The sequence below is a fragment of the Taeniopygia guttata genome, chromosome 9 (assembly GCF_048771995.1).
Source record: "Taeniopygia guttata chromosome 9, bTaeGut7.mat, whole genome shotgun sequence".
Classification (NCBI taxonomy): Eukaryota; Metazoa; Chordata; class Aves; order Passeriformes; family Estrildidae; genus Taeniopygia; species Taeniopygia guttata.
In genome coordinates, this window is record NC_133034.1 from 4,710,610 (window position 1) to 4,736,114 (window position 25,505).

Sequence of the window (25,505 nt, forward strand, 5' to 3'; positions counted from 1 at the left end):
ATGGCAAGGGGTTGGAACTAGATGGACTTTAAGGTCTGTTCCCATCCAAACCATTCAGTGATTCTATGATCTATGTGTCCTCCTCAAATCCAAGTGCTGATACCAGCACATTCTGAATGAATTCACCTGTTGCATGTTCACAGGAACTTCCTAGGCCAGACACATGGATATAATGACATTCATAATGAGCAAACTACACCACATCTGCCCACCATCAGATTTTTACAGTTTTCTTTGAATTGCCCAGCCACTGCCAGCATTAGAAACAAGGCATTTGCTTGAAAAGTCCATGCAATCATGTCAGCTCTTTCACTCCTAAAGTATGCAATGTTTTAACTGGGTTAGAATGAACCCTTCCACTCCTTTGGAGCAAGTCTCTTGGCTGTGTGGTTACTCATATACAACACCCACTGCAATACATTTGTGTACAACCATAAAAGGAGAAAATATAAGCACTTTATTTTCAGTATACAGACTAAATCCCACCATAAAATCAAGATTATGAGCAAGCACACATGAATAAAACACTCAGCACTTAAGCAAACCCCACTTTTGCCACGTCCATGTTTCTGCAGTGGCTCCTGCAGCTCTCCAGCATTGCTCCCAAAGGTGGCTGCAGTACTCCCAGGAGAAATCCTCCCTCTACTTCAAAAAAACACTCCCAGTTTGCATAAAGTGCTACATTTTCCTGTATGCCTTGAAATACTAGTTAGGTACAACACTATTTCATCATCTCTGCTCCCAAGCTATGTCCAGTCCCACTTCCACCCTGACATCAAAGCCACAATTACTTCTACAAGGAGGTAAAATCAGCAGGTTGTAGCAATACAACTCTTCAGAGGTGCACAACGATGGCAAAGTGTGATCTGCAGCACAGACAGCAAGACAGAAATGCTGAACAGTTGTACCACACACATGCACATGATCACCTCTGTAAAGCTTTCTTCATGGTGTGACTCCTTCCACATCACACTTACATTAAAAAAAAAAAAAACCAAAACAGCCCTTGTCAAATTTAGCCCATTTAAAGCTGCCAACAAAATTGGATTCCATGTGGAATCAATGGGCGTGTTATTGCTTGTAGTAAATTGGAGAAATTCAGACCTACACATGAGATTGGCTTGCAAAGCAGAAAGGTTAGCAGAGGCCCCTCAGCAGTTTTAGGAACTGTCCAGCTGGTATCTCCTGCACCCTTCACACTGGCTACAACCCTGCAATGTCCAAAGCACACAGCCCATCTTCTCTGGCTCCTATTTCATACACAAGAGCACTCAGTGTAGAGTGTCACAGGTTGTTTTTGTAAGTCCATCATGCTCACCTTGGCTCGTTCACCTGAAAATGGGTGACGGGGCTGTAATGGCAAAGCAGTGCCAAATCCTCTCAACACTCACGTGCCACCAGAGCGAGCTGATATTCTTGCAGAGCTATGAAGATGCCCAGCAGCACAAACACATCCTCACTGGATTTTCCAGCTGCCAATGACCTGCCTTGCCCAGGTGAACTTGCACGATCCAGCCTTTACACCTTGTGCCTCTGAGTGTGAAGTTTACAACTGAGTGTCTTCGAGGACGAATAAAGCAGCTCTTGGAATTTCTGCCAAGCCAACACTGACTGAAAGGCTCAGTATAAACTCACAGTGGTACATGGGAACACCAGGCTTTTCCAGACCCCCAGCCAGTAAGTTCCCTTCTTTGCTAACACACCTTGACTATAGCCCTGCTTTACAGCCTCTCCTGCTAACTATACTCTTCAAATCAGACCTGACTGCAACTGCTGCCCTTAACCTAAAAGTACAAAATTGATAGAGTAATTCCTGTCTACTGCTGCTCCAGATGCAATGCTACCTATAGAAACACAACAAATTCTGCCAGCAGACAATCCAAACCAGCACTGCTCTCCAACAGCAGAGGGGTGAGGGAGGGCTGCAGATTGCCAAGTCTCCAGGCTTTCCACACCACAGAGTAAGGTAGCAACAAGCAGCCTTTGAAACAACATTGTCTCTGTATTTTTCTCTACCATTTAATCCCTTTTGCACACAATTTAGTGAGTGAACTAGAGGCTTCTCTGGAGCAGTGGAAGAAAAGAGATGGTAAATAAATAATGAATTATAAGAACTAGGCCGATAGTTTTACGAAGTTTTCCTTTTTGGTACCAGCACTGAGCACTGCTCGTTTCCAGGTGGAGAGAAATACAAAACACTTCAGTCTCTCTGTGAGCTTAAAGTCCGAGTGACTTCTGCACAATCTGCTTGGCAATTTTGTTAAATTGTTCTCTGTCTTCCCGCCACATCTTGGAGGCATCTACATTGGCTCCACTTTCATCATTTGGCTCTGAAAAAAGAAAGACAAAGGTAGGTGGGCAATGGAGCTTCTTGCTTCTTCAGGAATGCCACTTCCCCAGGGCTTTGAAACACTTCTCCTCCTTCAGACTGCAGAAACACCACTACAGCAAATTCAATGACAGCTCCTGGATTCCCAAAAGGCTCTGATTTAACTGACCACTAGAGGAAGGATATCACAACAAATTAAAGTTCAGGCAAGAAACAAGTGGCACAGGACTTTCTGTTGTTTGTGCTTTCAGCAGTGGAGCCCCACCATGCACATGGCCAGCACAATGTGACATCCCCTGTACTGTCAAGAGCTTTTAAAACCATGTGTTTCTCCCTGCAGAACATTTTTTCCCTTGTTCTCCAGCTTTCCAGACACAAAGACCCTCCAAGCAGGCCACCCAAACAGGCTGTCACTTGTTGAGATTGTTTGTTCTATTAAAAACCAACAAAGCAATCCAAGGAAACCCATTGAAATATGCTTTCACTTCTGCAACATCTTTCATCAGATGATTTCAGAATGCTTTATGAAGCACATGGAGTGCTGAAGTCCCAGGGACTCCCGTTTTTTATGGAGGTAGGCTGAAACCCAGCATTTACAAGGTCTGTGGGCAGCATACAGCAGGCTACTGTCCTGGGGCTCCAGAATGCACTAACATACTCTGCTCACCTCCTTGACACACCAGTCCACACCCACCCCAGCCAAGTTCACGGCAGTAGCTCAGGCTCCCATCCTTCTCCACGTGATCCTGGTCCACCTTAAACACCAGCAGGTGTGCAGGTCCCCCAGTCTGCTAAACTTGGGCTTACACTACCTGCAGAGCCAGGGCTGAGAGTTTTCCAGTACCCTGAAAGAAGCTGATCACTGGTGTTTTAGCCTAATTTCTCCAAAAGCCATGGGAAAACAGGATGCAGAGGCAGAGAAGGAGACCAGGTGATGCCCACACTTCCTAGTCCAGGTGAGGCTGCACCACAAACCAAGCTCTTGGAAGCCATGGGAATCCCACAGGTACTATTTGTCTACACAGCTTCCCAACTGCAAGCTACTATTCCAAAGCTAAAACAATCCCATGCAAGAATCTGTTGCTTGCTCTTTGGTCAACTTTGCTCCTTCTAAACCCTTATCCTTCAAAAAAAAAAAGATAAAAAAAAAGCTTCTAAACATTTATCCTTCAAAACCAGTTCCAAGGGACATGGCTCTGCCCTCTTCAGGCAGTTCAGTGGCTCTGTCCACCGTGTGGAAAATGATCCATCTTTCAGAGAGCTGTACAGGACAGAGCTGATCCACCACCTTTGTTATATTTAAGAAAAACCATTTGAAAGGCTCCACAAAGAGTTTTTCACCCCAGGTCTCTTCTCAAGAAGCCTTCCTCTGAACAGAGATGGCAGAGTGGGGCACATTCCCAGGCTAGGAATAACAAAGAGAAACAGAGTGTGCTGGCTTCTGCACCAGAGGCCATGGACTCCAGTTTACTGTACTGGTTTGGTCTAATAACCCTTCAGCTGCCAAAGCCAAATCCAACACAGGCTGTAATCTACAGCTTTAAAATATAAAGAACAGCATAGCAAATACACAAAGGGTTTTGTCCAGCTGAGCCCCTGGGACCACCTGACCCATCACTACTGTCTCAGGTGCTACCAACGATGAAGGAAAGCCTTGCAGTAAACCCCATACAGGAACACCTGCTACTAATTCATTTTTTCCAACCCTTCTCAGAGCACTGGTTCACTAGTAAGTAAATAAATCCCAGGGCTTTAACACCTGTGGTTGCTGCTGAGCAGCTTTCCACGTGCTTTGCTCAGTGAATAAAGCAAAAAGCAAGGCAGCCCCAGCTGCCTCAGGAAGGGCAGAGAGGACAGCAGAGCTCACCTGCCAGCATGCTGACGACTGACAAGAGGATCTTCTCCACGCTCTGCACGGGACTCCACCGCTCCGCGCTGCTCTCGTAGCCCATGGGATCATCCCCAGGAGCATGAAGGATAGAGATGCAGACTCTCCCATCTGGGTAAACTGCACAAAAAGCACACAGGATTGGTTGTTACTTAGTGGAAATGCTCAGCATCTCCACTGAGATGCTCTCTATCTCTTGAGCATAGATCAGCGTTGAGACTTAGCTACGATTAAAACTAAATCCAGGTTTAAATTGCCTCTTTAGGCAAGAGGATACAAAATATCAAAGACAAAAACCTAGGACAAATCTTCTTCAAGCAAATCTAACAAACTCCTTCCCCCACAGGAACCTGCTGGGAGCACTTGTGTCATTTAATAATCAGTGATGGGCTCCATGGAAAAAATGAATGATGCAGCCGGGTGGAAAAAGGCAAGAATTTATGCACAAACACAGCTCCAAGCAGGTAACCAGTCCCACTTAAATGGAAATGAATGCACTGAATGCACATTGGAGTCCTCCACTGGACTGTGACCAAGAAAAGGATTACACAAAGGAGGGAAAAGCGTTATGTTATATATACTATAAACATGAGAAAAAAAATAAAGTGTTATGTTAAATATATTATGAACAGTAGAACTGATCTTTTTTTTTAATATTACTGAGGTGCAATCAGAAAAATTCCCACTACCTTTTTTTTTTTTTTTTTTTCCCTTAAAGCTCAGCTGTATTAGAGCACCTGGAAACAAGTAAACCTATGAATTAAGGATCCAGGTGTTTCCCCTCCCACCTTTAGCATAAGCAACGTGTCTGCAACAGTACAAGTTGTCTTCACAGAGACTGGGCCCTACTGACTTGGTAATGAAACCAAACAAAGGTTGAAGAGGCACCTCAAAAGAAAACACTGCTCTTCCAACATGGCCTAATTCTGCTGCATGGCAGGCTCCTGAGGAATGACAACTTTAGCACAATAATTTCAGGGCTTCCGTTCCTCAGGTGACCAAGCTGGTGCCATTGCCAGGAAAGCAAGACAAATAAAGCAGGAATGACTGCTGGAAGCAGCTGTGCTCATTTCCAGCTCCTTCCATTCCCCCAGCTATGTTTGCCCAAGCACATAAGCACTGTGGAGGACTTTTATTTACAGTCCTTCCTGCAGCCCCAGGCTGGGGACTGGAGCTGGTCTAACCCTAGCTGGAAGAGGTGAAAACAGCAGGTGCTGAATCAGCACTTCTCACAAGTCAGGAACCCAGTGGCAGAAGGGATTTCACTGCTGAGGATGTCTCCTGATCCTCTGCAGTGCCTCATCTAAAACAGCTGGAACACAGCAGCACACTCAAGACATCAAAGGCTGATTGCAGGAAGATGTATGGATCTCCCCTCCCTCTGTCCAGGTGAGACCAACCCCTGTCCAGCTGTGGGGCCCCCAATCTAAGCACGTGGAGCTGTTGGAATGAGTCCAAAGGAGGCCACAGGGAGATGCTCCGGAAACAGGCTGGGAGCGCTCAGCCCAAAAAAAGAGAAAGCTCCAGGGAGACTTCAGAGCCCCTTCCAGTGCCCAAAGGGGCTCCAAGAGAGCTGGAGAGGGACTTGGGACCAGGGGCAGTATCTGCACACTGCCAGAGGGCAGCGTTAGATGGGATATTGGGAAAGAATTGTTCCCTGAGAGGGTGGTGGGAGACTGGCACAGGGTGCCCAGAGAAGCTGTGGCTGCCCCTGGATCCCTGGAAGTGTCCAAGGCCAGGTTGGACAGGGCTTGGAGCAACCTGGGAATAGTGGAAGGTGTCCCTGCTCATGGCAGGGGGTAGAACAAGATGGGTTTTAATGTCCCTTCTGACAATCCTTCCCAAATCACCTATGATCCTGTGATCTCCCCACACTGATGCTCAGTGCCAATGCAAGCAGTGCCATTGATCACTACTTAGTTACTTTTTCCAGGGTATTCAAGGTCATTGTAATGTAAGAGAAGACAGTTCTGTGGTATCTCAATTCCCCCTTCACATAAGATAAACTGCGAAAATGAGGGGACACACCAAACTTCCTAAACATTTTCCTTGCAATTTCTCACAGGGGGAGAAATAAACAGAAAAAGCACAGCCCAGGCACTCCTTTCTGCAGCCCATCTGGGTAGAAGCAGCCCATCACAACCCCAGCTGAGAAGAAAGATTCAAGTGTGTACTTCAGCTGATCTCAGCTTCAGATTAAGAAGACTCTGAGACACAGGGCTTTAAAGAGCTGAGCTGACCATCCAGTGTGTTCCAATTATGCCATGGAAGAAACCCCCATGTGTAAAGCCACTCTTTAACACAGGAGTCAGGCAATTTGTGCTTCTCCACACCCCACTCCTCCTGGCAGTGCTGCACACAACACAGCTGTGAGCAGTGAACCTCAAGCCAAGGCCACAGCTGGAGCTGCCGGGACAAGGATTTGCTCAGGGAGACCAGTCCTGGCAAAAGGTTTGGGTAATTTAGCCAAACTCCCAGCTGGAGTAAGGTGCTGACATGGCTACACTGCTTCCAAGTGCCAAAGTGGCCTCCTGTGGACATCAGAGCTCCAGAGGTAATACCACACTGCCTTGGGCATGTCCACACAGTTCTACGCTGTGACGTGCAGGTGTGTCCTCCACAGGAGAACAAAGATGTGGATTAAATGGGCAAGAACCTGCACAGGTGGTGCTTCCGGAAAGGAATAACAGAGAAACTTCAAGAAATTGCAAAATTCCTTGTATATAGGGTGAAATAAATTGGTTCCCAGCTGAAATTATGACCTGTGTTTTCCAAGTGCAAGAATGCCAGCTGAAGAGGAAGCACTAGGCAGGAGCACAGTGTTTGCCTTTTCCTTAAGGAATCTTAAGGTTTTTTTTTCAAAAAGCCCTTAAGGTTTTTTTCATGTCCAGGGCTCAAACTTGTTAGCTGTACTTCTTGTCACTGCAATGACTCCCACTGAAGAGTCTTCAGATAATACTGTCACTATCACAGATTCACTAAGCTGGAAAAGATCTCTAACTCAATCAATATCACAGAGCAAAGACCAGCAAAGTCTTAATATTAAATACCTGTAAAATGTGTGTCTGCTTGGACAGAGCACTCTGTATTTCAGAGAGATCCCCTCAGAAATGTTAAACCTGTGATTTTATGGGGTAAAAGCCATGCTGACTAATAAAGCTGCACCCATGAACAACTTTTCAGTCATTAAAACACCACCAAAATACCTAAATACAAGCCATAGAGCAAGACTGAGTTCATGGTGTGTTGGGACAATGCTCTCAGGCACATGGTGGGATTCTTGGGGCGTCCTGCATAGGGCCAGGGGTTGAACACCATGATCCTGATGGTCCCTCCAAACTCAGCATATTCTATGTTTCTATGTCTGGAAAGAGCCTGCATTAATTCACTAAGTCTCACATCCTGTACAGAAGACTTAAAGGCATGGAATTTGCTGGAATCCTTGTTGGATGAGCAAAAGCTTTATGAGGAATAATGGGATAAAGGTAAAAGGATCCTAAGACAGAGCAAAACTGCTGGGCAGCTGAATGCTTGTGCTGCCTGCTCAAGGTTGGAAAGGGAGAGAACCACCCTTGGGAAGGATGCCAGATCTCCTGCTGCAAAAGTTTCTTTTTAAGTTGCACAAGCACCCCACCCCCCTGTGCATCCTGCTGCAGCAGACTCACTGTTGGGATGGAACATCTCACACGTGAACCTCATCTTCGGAGGACTCAGCGGGTAATCCAGCGGGAAACTCAGGATGGCAGGGAAAACCCCATACTCAAAACAGGTGTCTTCAGGACCCCTGGAAACAGATAAAATGTTATTCACCAATGTTTTAAACAGCTGTTTCACCCAAATTCTTGTCTAACGAGAAGGTTGAGGCATGGGTTACATCATCTTCTCCAGGAAACAAAGAGTTAAGCTGCTCTTACCCCACACCTCATAAACTTAAATCCAAATATGAGGCTTGAGAGGCAAGGGGGAAATCAAAGCTTGCACACTAAATTACTAGGAAGGTCACAACACTGTTTAATTAGCAGGGTGTGTCTGGATATAATTGGAGTATCTGGCTCCAAGGCATGTTCAGGATTTGAGTGTCTGCACGTCAAGCGAAAGCAGAGGCAGGTGTGGGACTCCTGTGCCTTTGAAGATACTGTTATGCTCTGCAAGAGAGAGATGTCAAATGCTGGGGCTCAAAATTAATTTATAAATGCCACAGAGATCCCAACTGCCAGTATCTAGCACAATCACACAAACACTTACCACTGTCTGATGCAGAAAGCACAGCAAAGGTTTGTAAAAACAAAAACACAGCTCAGAGACCATAACTGTCAGAAGAGATGCAGGACAACAATGTGTCTTTGCAGACTTCAGCTATTGGGTTTGCCCTCCCTCGAGTGCAGGTGGAGAACAAATGGCTTCATCAGGGTTCTTGTAGAAACATTTCCTTATTGTGTTCAGAATCTAGTTCAAAGTGCAATCGAGCTGAGAACATAAAGACAACTATTTTACCCTGCCTACATAAAACACTTGTGGAAAGTGAGTAAAAACCAAGTTACTTGTGAGCAAAAAACAAGTAATAAATCATTAGCCATGATTTATTCAAACTTGATGAACCATCTGGAAGTTGTAACACAAACATGATTTCCCTTGATTGGAAAGTTGATGAAAAAAGCTCCAGCACCAAAAATCGTTGCCAAGGAAACCTCATGTATTTAGTAGAAGGCCGTTCAAACAAAGGTTCCACTGTCTGGGAAATAAGGGTTAGGAATATATTCATGCCTCCTCCTCCCAGTCCACATTCTCCACGCCAGAAAGAACATTAAAGTTGGAGAGCAGAAAATCCTAAAGCACTAGAAGACTTACCGTCTCAAACTTTGGGATTCAAAAGACTTGGCTGGTAGATAAACAAACACAAGAACTAAGTGATTTAAACATGAATATTGACACTGGCAGGTAAGCTAAGAGAAATGCACCAACATTCTGCAAGAATGAAAGCTAAATTGTCTAAACCACTTTGTTCCCTTTCTGGCCTTTTCCCTAAATTTAGTCAGGATTCAATTCACATCTGAGAGTAAACTGAATGCATTTTTTCCTGACCATTTTAATTCCAGCTGCATTTTAAAGGCTTATTGTTGAACTTCTGAGAGTATGTACATACAGGCATTGAAAAGCTGGTGGGTGCCTATGTTCTGTTTTGAGAGCAAACCCACAGCCTTAAGGGCTCTTCTGTCAAATACACTCAACCCAACATACTCCATTTTAGGCCCTGTATTATGTGAGCAAAATGCTTTTGTTTTAGCCACTCAGCGCTGCCAGGATCAACTTCAAAGAAATTATTAAAGTTAATCCAAGACAGCATTTGCAACTACAAAACACTCAGCATTTGAACTTGACAGCATCACTTTTAGCTCACAAAGGACACTGGCAGGGCCAGAGAGGTAAGAGCACGGCAGCTGCTGCAATCACCCCCTGCTCTGCAGTGATTCCAAAGCTGACAAGAAGACAAAGCATGAAAATGAGAAGCTCTGACCTCCAGGAGCTGGCTGTTACTCATGCAAAGAGAGAAGAGTGGTGAGTATCTTCCAAATAGGAGGTCAGCTAATGGGAGTTGTTTGGTTTGGAGAAAAGGCTCCTCAGAGGGGACCTTCTCCTACAACTCCCTGCCAGGAGGCTGCAGCCAGGTGGGGGTCGGGCTCTGCTCCCACAGAACAAGAGACAGGACAAGAGGAAACAGCCTCAAGTTGCAACCAGGGAGGTTTAGGTTGGATATTAGGAAAAATTTCTTCCCTGAAAGGGTTGTTCAGCCTTGGCACAGGCTGCCCAGGGCAGTGGTGGAGTCACCATCCGTGAAAGCATTCAAAAAACACATGAATGTGGCACCTGGGGACACGGTTTAGTGGTGCATTTGTCAGTGCTTGGGGAATGGTTGGATTCGATGGTCTTAACAATTCTGTGATTCTAATTCTATAATCACAGCTTCACATACATTTGCAAATGGCTTCTTTGTAAGAAGATGCTGGAAAAACACCAAACCCCACAATCATCAGATGCCCAAAAGGGGAATGGAAACTAAAGTCATAAGCCTAATTATAGATCTAATTACCTTTCTAAACAGCTTTATGATAAGTTGACTTCAATTTAGACTGTTTAGTTTTCAAGCAATCTTTAGGGTAATGAAGTTCTTAACCATTGCGTGCTTTTGTGTCTTTTGGGGATAAACTTTAAGAGCAATACACACTTTTACATGTCAACCAAAGAGGGCAAAACTTGGCCTTGAAATGTTAAATCCTTGAACACAACACAGCCTGAAGGACCTCACGTAGCGCTAGGGAATTGAGCAACATAAGGTAAACTCTCCTGAAATGATGTGCAAAGATCTGGCTTTCAACAGTGCTCCCCACCTCTGGTCTTCAGAAAGGTTTTCACATGGGTATTTTCAGTTCTGTGCCCATCACACTCATTTTAGAAGTGTAAGAATTTTTCTCTCCTTTATTTTATTATGGTCTTAACATTTATGTGTTTCACATTCCTCCAGCATTGCTGCTGCAGACAAGAACACTGGAGATACAAATAATTATTATTTCCATTATTTAAAAATGCATTATTTTATCTCCAAGTCAAGCTCTTACATCAACCTATGTAACATTACCCAGCCTACCTTTGAATTGATTAATGAGAGATGTCTTTTCTCTTTTAGGTCTCTTTCTTAAAAGATAAGTGTCATTCTATGTGCTCTAGCTTTATATAAATTGGGTGAAGGAAAGAAAGTATTCTGTTCTTTTCACAAGTATGTTTCTTACCATTTGCACTTCATCTGTCTAAAAATTTGCAGGCAGCTTTACTCTAATTTTCTCATCTGCACACCTCACTCCCTGAATCTCACACAGCACATTTGAGAGTACAAAACACTGGAGGAGACCACCACAGACAAATACAAACAAGTCATTTCACTTACTTTCCAAAAGCATTGCAAACACTGCTACTAAAAAGGTTTGTAAAGAGATGAAAGTAACCCAATGTATTTAGGGTAAACATGTTTCTATTGTATCACACCTTCAAAATTGAGCAGATCTTAAAATACAACTTTATTATGACACACACACAATACAGAAACCAAAATTAAAGCACCTCCGCCTCTCATTTTACGCTGACAAAGACCTGAAGCTCAACACTCAGCACTTTAAAGGGCTTTCAAGTCTCCAAAGCAGCTCCTCTGCTCTTTAAGGATGTGACAGGAAACATCAGGAAAGGTATTTTCTAAGCAATTCAGAAGTACTTCTGAGTGTCCCTCAGGAAACCTCTACTCAGCCTCTGCTAGGAGGAAGCACCAAAAAGCAGGAATTTCCTTCCATGGTCCAAGAAGTGCATTAAACCCTCTGGGATTTCCACACTCCCAGCTGTCTGACCTGAACTCTGGCCCATTCTGAAGCAGATGTGCTGACTATGCCTCTCACAGAAAGCCTAAGACCCTGCAGCCAAAATCTCTTCTGTCAGGCAACAAAACAACCCATTTCCATGCTAAGTGTTTATTTTCAGGGGACTGAGCTACCAGGAAGCACAACCTGTTATCCCAGGAGAAATCACTGCACATAAGCAGAGGCATTTGCCAACTCTTGCCATCAATGAGCAAACAAACAGTGCTAATCCAAACCTCCACTCACCAAGGTCTAAAATAACTCAGAGGCTCTGGCTTGCCATGCAGCAGGATCACCCACACAACTACTTTGTGTGGAATAGGGAATTCCCTACAGCTTTTGTATTGGTTGCACGCCTGAGCCCAAGAGACAGAAATCTTGTTTTTCATCCCTAGACAACACATTCCAAGCAAACCCAGCTAGGAAAACTCTGCCACCCACGCCAGCTGAGAATCTCACCAGTCAGCACTGGTGGCTGCAGGGAAAACCTGCCCTGATCACAGTGGGCACGGAGAGAGCAGGGCCACAGCCACTGCCTGCTGCCCTCAGAGTCCTCTGGGACAAGCCAGCCCTGGCTGAAGGGAAGGAAATCACCCATTCTTACCAAAGGAATCCTGAAACACAGAGCCAGGATCTACCCTAACAATAGACCACCAGCTTCAAGATGGACTCAGTGGTCTGGAGCTTCTTCATCTTTTAATTGCGCAGTATTCGCAGAAATTGTCAGATCTGACTGATCAACGTCTTTTCCCCTCTCCTCTGACATTTTGGAACTTTATTTTGTAAAAATCACCCATTATTGCATGTACTCAAAGTTCCCAAAGAAGGTACAGCAGGAGTAGGAGTACAAGAAAGAGAGAAGACAACCCGTCAGATGCTGGGCAAAAAGATTTTGTCTTTTCATGGCAAATTTTGCTACCAACAACTACACCCATCAGCTGGGGAGTGGAAGAGAGAGAACACAGCTTTGTAAAGGAGTTTGCATCAGCCCCAAAACACAGCAGGTCAGGATCAGAGCTATTCACCAACAGAAGAGTTAATCTCTTTCTACATAAAACCACTGCACAACACTTGAGAGCACCATGAGATTAATGAAGCGTAAAGAACTTCAGAAGAATTTTTACTTAAATTTCAATACTTCTTCTGATCAGAACCTTTCAATATTTCAAGAAAAAAACTGAATAGTAAGTGAATTCATTTTCCTATCACTTATAACCTGTGTATTTTGCTCCACTCAAAACTTGTCCTACATTGGTAGTCAGGCAATGTTCCAACAGGTATGTGTGATCTACAAGCACCTGTTTGTTTCCTACAGTGTTTGTAAATGTAACATATATCCAAGGGAGCCCAAATGAGGATTCCTGACAAATTTGTGAGCATATTATTATTATGACACCTGTACAAGAAGTTAGAACAAGTTGTACACATCACCAATGCTGCCCCTGTCACTCTGTTTAAAGTTCCAGTGTAACTCCCTCTTTGGATCAGAGGAGTTTCCAACTGAAGGCAGGCCAATGCTCATGTCATACAGAACTGACAGTACTTTTTTTGAGTACATTCTTGCTCTCCTAGAAGCTCATCACAGCAACTGCTGATTTCAGACACCAAACAGTATTAACTCACATGATCAGGGCTTCCCATTCAAAAAAGTTCTCTTCATTCATGGGACCTGTGAAACAGAACAGAACAATGCTCAGTGCCACCTGAACACAAGGTCACAGCTCCAGAGTGCACAAACCCTACTTGGTTCCTCACCTGCTACAATCCCTTCTGGAGGGTTCAGGGTCAGCTCTGCAAAAACAGAAACACAAGGAAGGTTGAGGTGACTTGTGAGCCCAAGCATTTCAGGGGGTGTTTGAGTGACCATGGCTTAGCACAGGGGCCCCACCACCATTGCTTAAAGCAGGACAGTGTTCTAGACAAAATTATTTGGCACTTCAGAGTTTTTCAGGCTCATAGAACTAGCCTTGGAATCACAGAATGGTTTAGGTTGGAAAAGACCTCTAGGATCATTGAGTCCACTGTTTTCACAGAGGCAATAATTTAAACTTGAGAAGGAAGACAAAAACTTTTCACAAAGCCTGGGAAACACTCCTCTCTTGCACCTCTATGGTATCTGCTGCATAGCATAAGAGCCTGAAGTTTGTACTCCTGTAACCTCTCTGCACCATTCAGGTTTGATACACCCCAGTGCAAAACCCAGAACAACACAAAAACAGGAGAAGCAAACACATGAGAATTCAATCCAACCTCCTGCAGGGCCTGGAAAATGTGAGTTAAAAAAAAAGAAGCATCAATAAAACAGCCATGGCTGCACAGGCAAGTTTGGATCCATCAATCCTCACTTTCTCTAGGAAACGGATACAATTCCAAATTCATGAAACAATCTGCAGCATCAGCCGCTTACTTGAAGCTGGTGAAGGCCAGTACAGCACGTGCTGATAAAATAACAACCAGATTTTCTCCTATCTAGTGGACCATCAGTTTCTAGTTTCTGATGTTCTGCAGGGAGGCAGCAGCAGCTGAGGCACAGTTCAGCCACAAACAGCAAACCAATGTGCCAGCAGTCCCGGGGGCTCAACACCAAGCCCAAGGCTCTGAGTGAGCCATGGGGCAGCTGCTGGAGCTGGTGGCAGGAAGTGACACTCCCAGCTGCTTATCTAGCACTGTGTTCCCTAATCAATGGCCTCTGGAACACCAGTGGCCAGTAACACACAGAATACAGCCAGAGACACTTGACCTAATTTCTGTTGAGGCTGTAGGTGAAAGCTCTATGAGCAGTGCTGCACAGAATAGATCTGTGTCTTACAGAAGCTCCTTTAGTGCAGGATTTGAACAGGATGCTCAGATGCACTGCCAGGAGAGATCTTTAGTTTGCTCAGAGTGCCCTTAACTTTGGCACAGGCCTCTCTGAAGTTCCAAAGCCCAGCTGCAGATTGAAACTCAGCTTTGCTGTTTTCCACACGTCCTGGCATTCCATGGCAGGTTTTTCCAGCTTCACAGTGGGTCTCCAATAGCTTTTCTTGTTGATGTTTTTAGACAGAAAGAGGGAGATGTCAAACGCAGGAGCTCCTGGAATCATTTTGCTCCATCTTGTGGCTCTCTCTAAGAAGAAAATCCCTCTGATGTTTCCCTGGAAAAGCTGGCAGCAGTCCCTGTGATGGGCAGCCACATGGAATTGTGTCATACAGCACTCCACTCCAAGGAGAACAGGGGCAATGGGAATAAACAGCCAAAGCCCACAGAGCAAAGGGTCTTCATGAGGACACAGGTTCAATTCTCCAGTTCCTTGCTCAGCTCCCCCCTCAGAGAAAGGCTTCCATCCTTAAGGATCAGGTAAAGTAGAAACTGGGCATTCAGGGGCACAGGAGCTTTGATTTTGAGCAGCTGCACCTGGTCATTGAGAAAGGTCTCCAGGGGGATGGTGACATCCTACCCTGCGACTTGTCCAGAATTGTTCAAAAGGAAACTGAGAGCCCAGTTAACATGGACCACTAGGAGCTGCTACAGCTCCCCAGAGCCTCCAAACCAGGTCACTTCAATGGAATGTCAGGGGGGCGTCTAATTATTTTAAGTGAGCAAAAGAAATCAGTGAGAGGCTAAAACCAAGCTCTGAGCACATGCAGAGCGACTCTGACAGACCAGCTAGGCCAAAGAGTCCCACTCAGTGGAGAAATTTTCCATAATAGCCAATCTAAACCTCCCCAGGTGCAACTTTTTATTTGCTCCCTGGGAGCAGAGCCAGAGCTTTTAAGCTTAAAACAGAGCTGACACCAGACAAGTGTGATGCTTCTATCAGGAATTCAGGGCAGATTTGCTGCACACACAATCAGTGCCTTCCTTTTCATTTCACTGCTCTTTGTGGAGTCATTATCAGCCAATTACACCTTGGAGATGGTTCTCGGGAGAACCGAAAACACATCTTGTTAAAGCACTGAAGATTGTCCTTAAAAGAGAAGTTCAACAGTGTGTTTCCTAAAAACTGCAGCAAGCCTGCAAGGGGATTAAAAGCCCAGGACTCAGGAGATATTATGGAAATATGCTCATTGCAGTAGCTGGCAGCACCTGGACTGAGATGCTTGGAAACAGCCAGTTTTCTTTTGACTCCACACAACTCTCCCTGGGCACTAAGGATGGGAGGTACCCACTGAAGCCCTGCCAGGTTCAGAAGGTTTATTAATTCTGTGACTTCCCAAAGCTCACAATTAACATAAATCTCTTTTTTTTCAACCTGACAGCACTTTCAAAGAAACCTATTGGCATAATCCACTGCCCTGTTGCCTGTTGTTCTAGGAAGGAAATCCAGTGCATATAATCAGACACTACAGTTCTCAGGTCTCTAGAGATTTAATTTTTCCAGAGTGACCCATTTCACACTTGAAATTTCAGCCAGCATAAGATATCTTCAAGATCTGCTATCAAGAAACACTAAACATAGAAAAATAAGGTTTCCATCTCTTATCTCTCACAAATATAGGATACTGAGAGACTTAGGTCAGGCTTTAATACTATTATACATCTAGAATTAATAAGAGGTACATGCTTTAATAAAAATGATTACATTTTTATTTAATCAGATTTTTATATCTGATTTTTTTTAAGCTTTAGGCAAAGTAGTTCTGGCAGAGTAAATAGTAAATCTGAGAAAGCAAAGTCAAACATGCAAAGATCCAAATGAGGACAAGAAACCCAGTCTGTATCATCTGGATGTCCACAGCCACCTTCCCTTCCTTCTTCAATAGGAAAGAAAATCAGTGCCATTCACAGCCTCTCCCAAAATGCAGTTATATATCTGGGCTCCAACAAGTAGAAACTCCCCATAATGTCAAGAATTTTTCACAGAAGGAAATGATAAATCTTTAAATTAAGACTTAAACATGTGCGCACACATGCACAGAAAAAGACGAAAGACAAGAATTGAAAAAGGAAAAAACGGAAAGAATTTTAAGTCTGGTAAGGAAAATACACCCACCAGCAAGGCACTGACTGCCAACACCACTGTCACTACCAGAAGTAACCAAAGGAAAGAGGTAGAGGAGAAGAGGGAAAGTAAAGAAAAAAGATGTGACCACAACTTTGTACATAGCACATACAAGATTTCTCTCAAGGTGAGCAGCCAGGAGAGGGTCACTGAAAACCATTCCCATGCCCACATTCACCCAGGGCCTCACAGCACCCACAGCCATGCCAGCAACACACATCATCAGGAGGGAGAAACTTCACACTGAGCTGAACCTCAGACCCCAGCCCTGTCCCAAGGTAAGACTTGCTCCTTCTCTGCAAAAAGAGGCAGCAGAACTACCTACAACCAGGAGGTATTTTTATTTTTCCTAATAACTTTAGCTGAAGTTCTCTACAGGGCTAAGAGATTCTGCAGAGCTACAATTAATTGCCAGTCTTTAGAAATACACTAGGGAAAGGTTGTAAGTCAGGCTTGATTCTGGGGTTTGTGCTGAAGGAAAAATAACAAACATGCAGCAGAGAGGAACCACAGACAACAAAATGTCTGTTTTACTGCACTGTCATAGCTCAGGTTTCCAGAAAGCACTGTGCACTCAGCCACTGCCAGTTACATTCGTTTTTTACAACACTGTGTTTTATTGGGCATGGGAAAGTGCTTGTAAAGGCAGATCACAAGACAAAACGTTATCTCTGTTCATGACTAGTGTTACCCTGGGAAACTAGGCAGAGAAGATTCACCTCATGTCTGCCTGTGGCATTAAGTCAAAATCTTCCTGAGGTCATTTAATATCATTTTTCCTAAAGATTTCCTTCATACAAGACACTCCAGTAAGACCTCTGTGCTCCTCAACAACACAGGATCATAAATGCCTTTTTAAGACTTAGGGGATTGATACAAGAGGACAGAAGCAGTGCCAAGACTTTCTGTGGTTGTTTTTCAGGTCACTGCCTCTGGATTACAATGAGAAAATGCAGATTTCTAGGACACACGCTGTCAGCACAAACTTTATCCACTCACCACCCCCAGCTGCCCGTGGCAGCAGCCTGAGCTGGGTGGGGAGCCCCGGCTGCCCAAACACCTGTGTGACACTCCAGCTTAGAGACCTGTGCTCTGCAGAGCAGCCTGAGGACAGGCACGGTGCTGGCAGGAAATGTGTGACTATAAATACTCTCTTTCACACAGGCTGGAGGATCCCACTGAAGATGACAGAAACAACTCCCCTGGACAGCCAGGGGAGCACAATAAGTGACCTTCCCTGTTCTTACAGCCCAGCTCCACCAAACATTTCTTTTCCCCATTCTACTTCCAAACCCAGAGCATCAAAGCCCAAAAGCACCTAGCTACACAAACAAGTATTTCTTGCCAACAAAAGGCACCTCTGGACACATCTCAAACCCATCAGGGAGCAGATGAGCCATCCCAGAAGCTCTGGGATTCCCAGAGGGCCCCAGCCCACTGCAGCAGGTCTCAGGTCCCTGTGGTGAGGATCACTGCTTGACACCCCCTGCAGCCACATCCCACGGTGCTTTTTAAACAAACAAGTCTATGTCTTTCACCACTGAATTCGAGTTTAAATCCTTTTACTAGCCATTCTGCTTCCATTAAGGACTTGACAGAATTACAGAGTCGTTTGAGTTGGAAAGGACCTTAAAGTTCATCTCATTTCACCCCTGCCATGGGCAGGGACACCTTCCACCAGCCCAGCTGGCTCCAAGCCCTGTCCCACCTGGCCCTGGAAACTTCCAAGGATGGGGCAGCCACAACCAGAAGGCATCTGCCCTGACAAACCCCTCTAAATACCTTTGACGTAATAACAGAGCTCTGCAACAGAGATTGCCATACGTGCATTCTGTTCCAGCTGGAAAATTTAACAGGGAAAAACATCAAATTAACTGGCCACTAGGCCAGGCTGCCAGCCTCCCCCTGACTAAGGCCCTGGCCTCACGGAGGTGCCAGCCGCACACCGAGCTGTCCCCCCGGTGTCCCGGCGGGACAGGGGGCAGGATCCCGCCCCACAGCTGCTGACGGCCGGCAGTGCCCCCACGCTCCCGGTGACCCCCAGCCCGCCCCGGGAGCTGCACGGACGCGGGGCTGGGCTGAAACAGCGGCCGGCGGGGCACGGCAGGGAGGCCCGCGGCCTGGCCTGGCCTGGCCCGGCCGGCAGCCGCCACCGCCCCGCCCGGCTCGAAGCCCTCCCCGGCTCCGGGAGCGGTCCCGCCCGGCAGGCAGCGCCGGGGGCCCGGGCAGCGGCACTCACGCTTGTACTCGGCCATCAGCCGCTTCAGCGCCGTCCCCGCCATGGCGCGGCCCCGCCGCCGCTTCCGGGTGCGCGGGCGGGGCGGGCCGGAGCGCGGCGCTCGGTCCGCCCGCTCCGCTCCGCCGTAGCGCCCCGTCCTCCCGCCGGCACCGGGCGGAATGCCCGCCGGGAAGGACGCGCTGGCAGGGCACCGGAGAACACGCACGATGTTTGTAGCTGGGCTCACCCTTGGGATCCCCTCCTGCCGGGGATGGCCGCAGAGCGCGGGGCAGGGGATCCCGCAGCGGATCCGCGGATATCCCACCCCAGCTCATCACTGAAATGAGCAGGGTCTATGCCTTTATTAATAGTCAGCTCTTTATTAAAAAGTCAGCTCGGCAGGGGGCTCAACGAGGAGCTCGCCCCCGCTGTTGTAGCTTCTCCCGTAGCCGAAGGGTGAGCAGGCATGCAGAGTCTGTCCCTGGAATCTCCGTGGCACGCTGGTAGCTGGAGGTGCAGAGGTTTGCAGTCCATATCTGAAGTCCCAGCAGACCGTCCTCTTTCCTTTCCTCCCGGCACACTGGTGGCCGCAGGGTGAGGGGATGTGCAGAGCCTGCTGCCGAAGTCCAGCAGCAGCTGTCCCTCTCCTTCTCTCCTGGTAACACCAGGAAGTGTCTGTCTGCTTTGCTCCTGCTTCCCACAGCCCAGTCCAGACTGGTCCTCGGTGGGGAACGGGGAGGTCAAACACAGGCTAGGGATGGGGTTCCCTTTTCCCCAACCAGCACACCCATCCAGCCCCCTCCACTGTGCCCCTCTTTTCCATTTAGGGGTGTTTTTCATCCCCAAAACCCCCTCCCATGATTCCACTGGATTATTTTGCATCCCAGTCCTAGAATGGTAGTGAGGGTGGGGGGAGGTAGGTGATTCCCAGGAACAATTAGCTAATTAACATTTCAATGTCAGTACTTAGCCCAAGCCAAGTGTCCCAGCCAGGCTGTTTTGTTCATAACAATCACCACCGCGGAAAGGGAACAGGGGCCTTCCCTGCGAGATACCAGCAAGCAGGAGCATAGCTAACGTGAACAAAAGGAAAGAAAAAAGGCTGCGTATGATCCCATGGAGCAGCAGGACAGCCTGAGTTAAAATTCCTCTGGAACAGGCTTCGTGGAGCCCAAACCACCACACAAATAATTAAACCTCAGCAAGGTTGGAGGGGCAACAGTTTATTAATATTATTTTGAAGACACCTAAATGTCTCTCCTCACTTACTAGCTCTTCTGCATAGTTTGGTGACGTTAAAAGGCATTTCTCCCCTTCATTTACAAAGTTTATCTACCAAAAAGAAGTATTAAAAAGAAACCTGAGTCTGCAAACTTCCAATGCCCACAGAGAAAGAGGCAACGGGACAGATGCTGCCCAGCCCTTGGCAAACAGCTGGAATTTTAGTGATGGGATTTTTATAAGCTTTCACAACAAAAACACACAGCTACTCTATCACAAGCATTAAGTTTTTGGACCAGCTGCCCTGCTACCTCCAGTTCTGCAATAGTGCAAGACAAAATATTCCCATTTCTGCATTAAAAAACTATATTTTGGCCTACTTTATCACAATATAAAAAAACACATGTAAACTTTAAGTATGTAAACCCTATCCTGAGCATTGTATGGTGTTCTAGCCCCAGTCAAGGGCAAGATGCTGCCTAAGGGACTGACTGAATTTGTAACACGAACTAAAAATTTAAAACCTGTATCTGTGTTCCTTCTCTCACACACATCTTAAAAGGAAACTTTTACACTCACACTTGCTATGAAAATACATTGAACTATTTATATAACTTCAGTTAAAACAGAGGGGCAAGACCAACCAGTGCCAGGAAAGAAAAACCAGTGTCCCAACACATGGATGGATGCTTAGGCCACAGGTTTAAAGAGAGAGAAAAAAGAGATAACACAAACAATAATTTTTTTTAAAAAGGCAAACAACAGTAACACACATTTCTTAATCTGAATTTAAAATGGCTGAATTCAGACACAGCTCAATCCCTGCAGATACTATTTTGACTTGTGCACTCAGAACGTCAAAGACAACAAGCTACTTTGGTAAATATCCTGTGGAGATTCAAAGAACCCTGTGAGACTGGCATGTTCATTTGTTCCCTAATAAAACAGCAAATCCAAGGACATACAAGAGAGTGAGGTGTGATGAGTATCCTCAAACTGTTCTCCAAAAGATGCTGTGTCTTAGCAGCCTCCACCTGTCTGCTGGCGGTACACTTCGATCGTGTCCTTGTGTTTCATCTCCAGCTGAGGGAGTAACACAGGAATTATTTTAACATTTTAAAAATATAGAACATGTAAGTAATACAGAAAACTTGAAAATGGTGACAAAAGCACATGGCTCTCTGCTCCTAATCAGCACTTCAGGAGTAACTTTAATTACCTAAGACATGAAATACTTTCCATCAGTCACCCTGCACAAATTTGTTGGAACACGCTAAACTCACAGCAATATTTCAGGATCATTTTGATTTCAAGCCTCTTTGATCACCACTCAGACATCCGAATATCTGTGTAGCAATTTGCAGAAAGAGTGTTTTTCATACCTCTGCAGGTGTGTCTTCTTCTCTAATTGGCTGTCCATCAAACAGGAAGGTAATGTGCTTCATTGACAAGCCCTGCAAGTTCAAAGTCGCACATGAGAAACCACACTGGTGTTTCGGAATCCAAACTAAGTATTCATGGATTTACTGTCAGAACACATGGTAACAAAATTAGCACTCAAAAAACAAGGGGGATGACACAAAATAGATTTAGATTAGGTATTAGGAAGAAATTCTCCCCTGTGAGGGTGGTGAGGCCCTGGCACAGGTTGCCCAGAGAAGCTGTGGCTGCCCCATCCCTGCAAGTGTCCAAGGCCAGGCTGGATGGGGCTTGGGGCAACCTGGGATAGTGGAAGGTGTCCCCATGGCAGGGGGTAGGACTGGATGGGTTTGAAATTCCCTTTTAAGTCCAAACCATTCCGTGATTCTCTGATTTAAGATTTAACCACCAGGACACTTGAGCATATTTGTCTTGCTGTCTACACTGAGGAAGGTCAAATGCTGGTAACTTTACACTGCCCTTAAAACCTGACTTACCATACTACTGAATCCTGTTCTGACAATGTTTAATCACATGAGGAAGGCCTTAATCCCTGCATCAGGGATTGAGGACATTGCTCTGCCCTCTAAAACCCATGTGATTCACACTTCTGTCACACACAGGAATGCTAAAACTCCCTGTACCTCTCCAAAAACCTAGAGATGTGTCAGGGTGCAGCAGGCACAGAACAGGGCAGAGTGTAAAGATTGAATAAGCAAAGAAAGGATCCTGCAAGTAACAGATAAGGGCAAACAAAATCTGACTCCATTTCCAAAGCCATTCACATGCCCACTCTCTGCTCTGCGTAAAACTGGGAGCTCCAGGCTCAGGAGCTGAGCTGTGGGGATTCATCCTTCTGTTCTGTTCAGGATGGCACTGAGGAACAGCCTGTGACACCTGTGGAACACAGGTCACAACAGTGCAATAGGCAGCAGGATTCACAGGGGAAGGAGGGAGGAGGAAAAAACCCATGAGGAAGCTGTGGCACAGAAGAATTTATTTTGTGCCGTTTTCCAAACTGAAAATTAACTCAAAGTTTATGACGCTTTTGGAGGTGACAGGACTGAGGGTTAGTGCATTGTCTCAGAGAAAGGATCGGAAATGGAGGAATTTTTGTAACTCTGTCACAAGGTATTAGGGAGCACCTGAGGACGAAGAGGCAGCTCCATTCGACAAGAGCTCTGCACCGAGAAGCTGCCAGCATCCCAGCTCCTCAATGTCCCACACACCTGGATACCCTCAGCCTGCCCACAAACATGTTCCACCATCCACGCAGAGAAGCAGCGAGGGTTTCACCAGCACGGCGACGCTTTGGGTCGGTGGCAGGAGCCCCCCGGGGCCGCAGGAGCCCCCGGGCCGTGCCCGCGCCTACCTGCCGGCAGCAGTACGCCCTCATGAGCTTGCTCAGCGGAGTGTGCCGCTTTATTCTGAAATGCACCACGGAGCCATCCTGCCCGGAAACTTTCAGGCTGATGTGCTCGTTCTCCGTTTTCACACCTTCCTGGATGGAAAAATGCGGCGGGCTCAGAGCCCGGCCGGGCGAGCCCCGCTCGGGCCGGTCCCCGCCCGCCGCATCCCGCGGCTCCTCGGCCGCCCCCGCTGCCCCCGGCCGGGACACCTCGGCGGGGCCGTGGGGCGAGGAGGGGCGGCCGCTCGTCGCTCCCTCCGTGCCGGCCGCTGCCTCCCTGTGCCCGCTCCTCCCGCTCCTCTCCCCGCCTCACCCGGGGCTTCTCCTCCGCCATGGCGGGGCGGCAGCGGGGGGGCTGAGCGGGGCCTGAGGGCAGCGGGCAAGGGCGGGGCGGGGCCGCGTGCGGCGCGTCCGGCTGAGCCGCACGGGGGCGCTGTGCTGCGGCGCGAGGAGCGGCCTGAGGGGAGCGCCGGGACAGCCCCGGGACAGCACCGGGACAGCCCCGGGACAGCCCCGGGACAGCCCCGGGACAGCTCCGGGACAGCACCGGGACAGCACCGGGACAGCCCCGGGACAGCCCCGGGACAGAACCGGGACAGAACCGGGACAGCACCGGGACAGCACCGGGACAGCCCGGGACAGAACCGGGACAGCACCGGGACAGCCCGGGACAGCACCGGGACAGCACCGGGACAGCACCGGGACAGCAACGGGACAGCAACGGGACAGCACCGGGACAGCCGGGACAGCACCGGGACAGCCGGGACAGAACCGGGACAGCACCCGGACAGCACCGGGACAGCACCGGGAAAGCCGGGACTGCACCGGGACAGCACCGGGACAGCACCGGGACAGCACCGGGACTGCACCGGGACAGCCGGGACTGCACCGGGACAGCCGGGACAGCAACGGGACTGCACAGGGACAGTAGCGGGACTGCACCGGGACAGCCGGGACAGCACCGGGACTGCACCGGGACAGAACCGGGACAGCACCGGGACAGCACAGGGACAGAACCGGGACAGCACCGGGACAGCACCGGGACAGCCCCGGGACAGCACCGGGACAGCACCGGGACAGCCGGGACAGCACCGGGACAGCCCCGGGACAGCCCCGGGACAGCACCGGGACAGCCCCGGGACAGCCGGGACAGCACCGGGACAGCACCGGGACAGCCCCGGGACAGCCCCGGGACAGCACCGGGACAGCACCGGGACAGCACCGGGACTGCACCGGGACAGCACCGGGACAGCACCGGGACAGCACCGGGACAGCCCTGAGGAAAACACATACAGGTCCCTTCAGAATATGGTAAAAGTCTTAAAGGATTTTCCGTTTTCCATTTCCTTTCCCGGTTCTGCCCCCACAGAGATGAGCAAAGTGGCACAGAAGCAGGAATGGCCTCTGCTGGGGTCTCAGGAGCTGGGTTTGTTTTTCTCTTTAGGAATTTTCCCCAGTACGGGTTGCCAGGACATGGTAATGACTGATACTTCAGAGAGGAGAAAGAAGTTGCCAGCTCAGGGGAGCGGTGCAGCTACTCTGGCTTTACCTGAGGTTTTCCGTGGAGGGCAGAGATACCTCGAGCTTTGGATTGGGAAAACGGCGTTGGGTTCAGCCTCTCGTGCTCTCGACATTCGGAGGGGAGAGAGGCTGCGGCCGCTGTGGGGAGAATTTGTCACCACTGCGGGGTTCTGCCTTCTGCTGCCTTTCTTCTACCGTGAGTGCAGCTCTGCTCGTAAGACTACAGCGGGGTTTTTTGCAAGATACATAACAAAAAACAATGGTACATGCCCAAAGAAAAAGCTAAAAGAAACATCACCTGTATTATGGAAGCATTCAGTGAATATACCCACCAGATACCCCTATAGATGAAATCCGGGACTAAAAAAGGACTTCCAGTAGAAGGCAAATGCAGGCAAATTAGTTCTAGGAAAGTGGGGTTTGTGTATTAGATAGGAGGCGCATTGTAATGAATCTCCATGTTCAGGGTGGAATAAATACCCTGTTGTGAACTTTTAGCACACACATCAGATTCAAGGAGACACTCTTCCATGGGTCTGACGCTGATAAAGAATGTCTGCTTTCTAATGCTTCAAATGAACAAAAAAGTTTATTTTACAACTACTGTCCTAATATCACTATCCTAACCTCTTCCTAAGATTCTACAACTATATACTTTCCCTCCCTCAGCTCCCACTCCCCCAGTCTCGAAGCTATGTACAAATTTATAGAAGAAAGCAGCCGAGGCCCTTCTCAGCAGCCTGGATTTCAGTTCCGAGGGGCCACGGAGGATCCACATCAGATGAAGATGACGGGCGGGCGGTGCTGGTTGTCCCCTGCGGGCAGCGCCTCATCCAACCACGGCGGCCGCAGTCCCAGCCCGTTTCTCCGCAGATCCTCCAGCTCTCTCCGGGGCCGCTGGCGGGGCACAGGGCTCGGTGCCCGGTCCCCATCGGCGAGTCTTCGGCGCCGGCCGCCTCCAGGAGCCGCATCCTCCTGCGCCTCCCGCTGCTGCCGCTGCCGCCACCGCAGCACGAAGGGATGGAGGCGGCGGGGCCGCCGTGGGGCCAGCCCGGCACGGTTGTCCAGCCCCGGCAGCAGGCGGATGGCCCCGATGGGCCCTTGGCAGATGGGGCAGGTG

The 25,505-nt window shown here is 47.8% G+C and overlaps 2 protein-coding genes across 3 annotated transcripts; both read right to left on the reverse strand.

Moving 5' to 3' along the window:
- Positions 1-436: 436 nt before the first annotated feature.
- UBE2G2 (ubiquitin conjugating enzyme E2 G2) lies at positions 437-18,981 on the reverse strand. Of its 2 annotated transcripts, XM_002193633.7 has the most exons (6): positions 18,838-18,981; positions 13,373-13,408; positions 13,241-13,286; positions 7,883-8,001; positions 4,197-4,337; positions 437-2,330 (listed from the first exon to the last, which is right to left on the reverse strand). In XM_002193633.7, exons 1-6 carry the CDS (start codon positions 18,878-18,880, stop codon positions 2,218-2,220), a joined length of 498 nt encoding a protein of 165 aa, XP_002193669.1. In that variant the 5' UTR covers positions 18,881-18,981; the 3' UTR covers positions 437-2,217. The 2 variants fall into 2 exon arrangements, with proteins under 2 accessions (XP_002193669.1, XP_030136667.1); XM_030280807.4 differs by lacking the exon at positions 18,838-18,981 and having other exon boundaries at positions 13,373-13,499.
- Positions 18,982-20,023: 1,042 nt separating this feature from the next.
- LOC115496454 (small ubiquitin-related modifier 3) lies at positions 20,024-23,568 on the reverse strand. Its single transcript, XM_030280809.4, has 4 exons — positions 23,178-23,568; positions 22,829-22,957; positions 21,420-21,491; positions 20,024-21,120 (listed from the first exon to the last, which is right to left on the reverse strand). The coding sequence occupies exons 1-4, from the start codon at positions 23,196-23,198 to the stop codon at positions 21,058-21,060; spliced, it is 285 nt and encodes a 94-aa protein (XP_030136669.1). The 5' UTR covers positions 23,199-23,568; the 3' UTR covers positions 20,024-21,057.
- Positions 23,569-25,505: the final 1,937 nt, after the last annotated feature.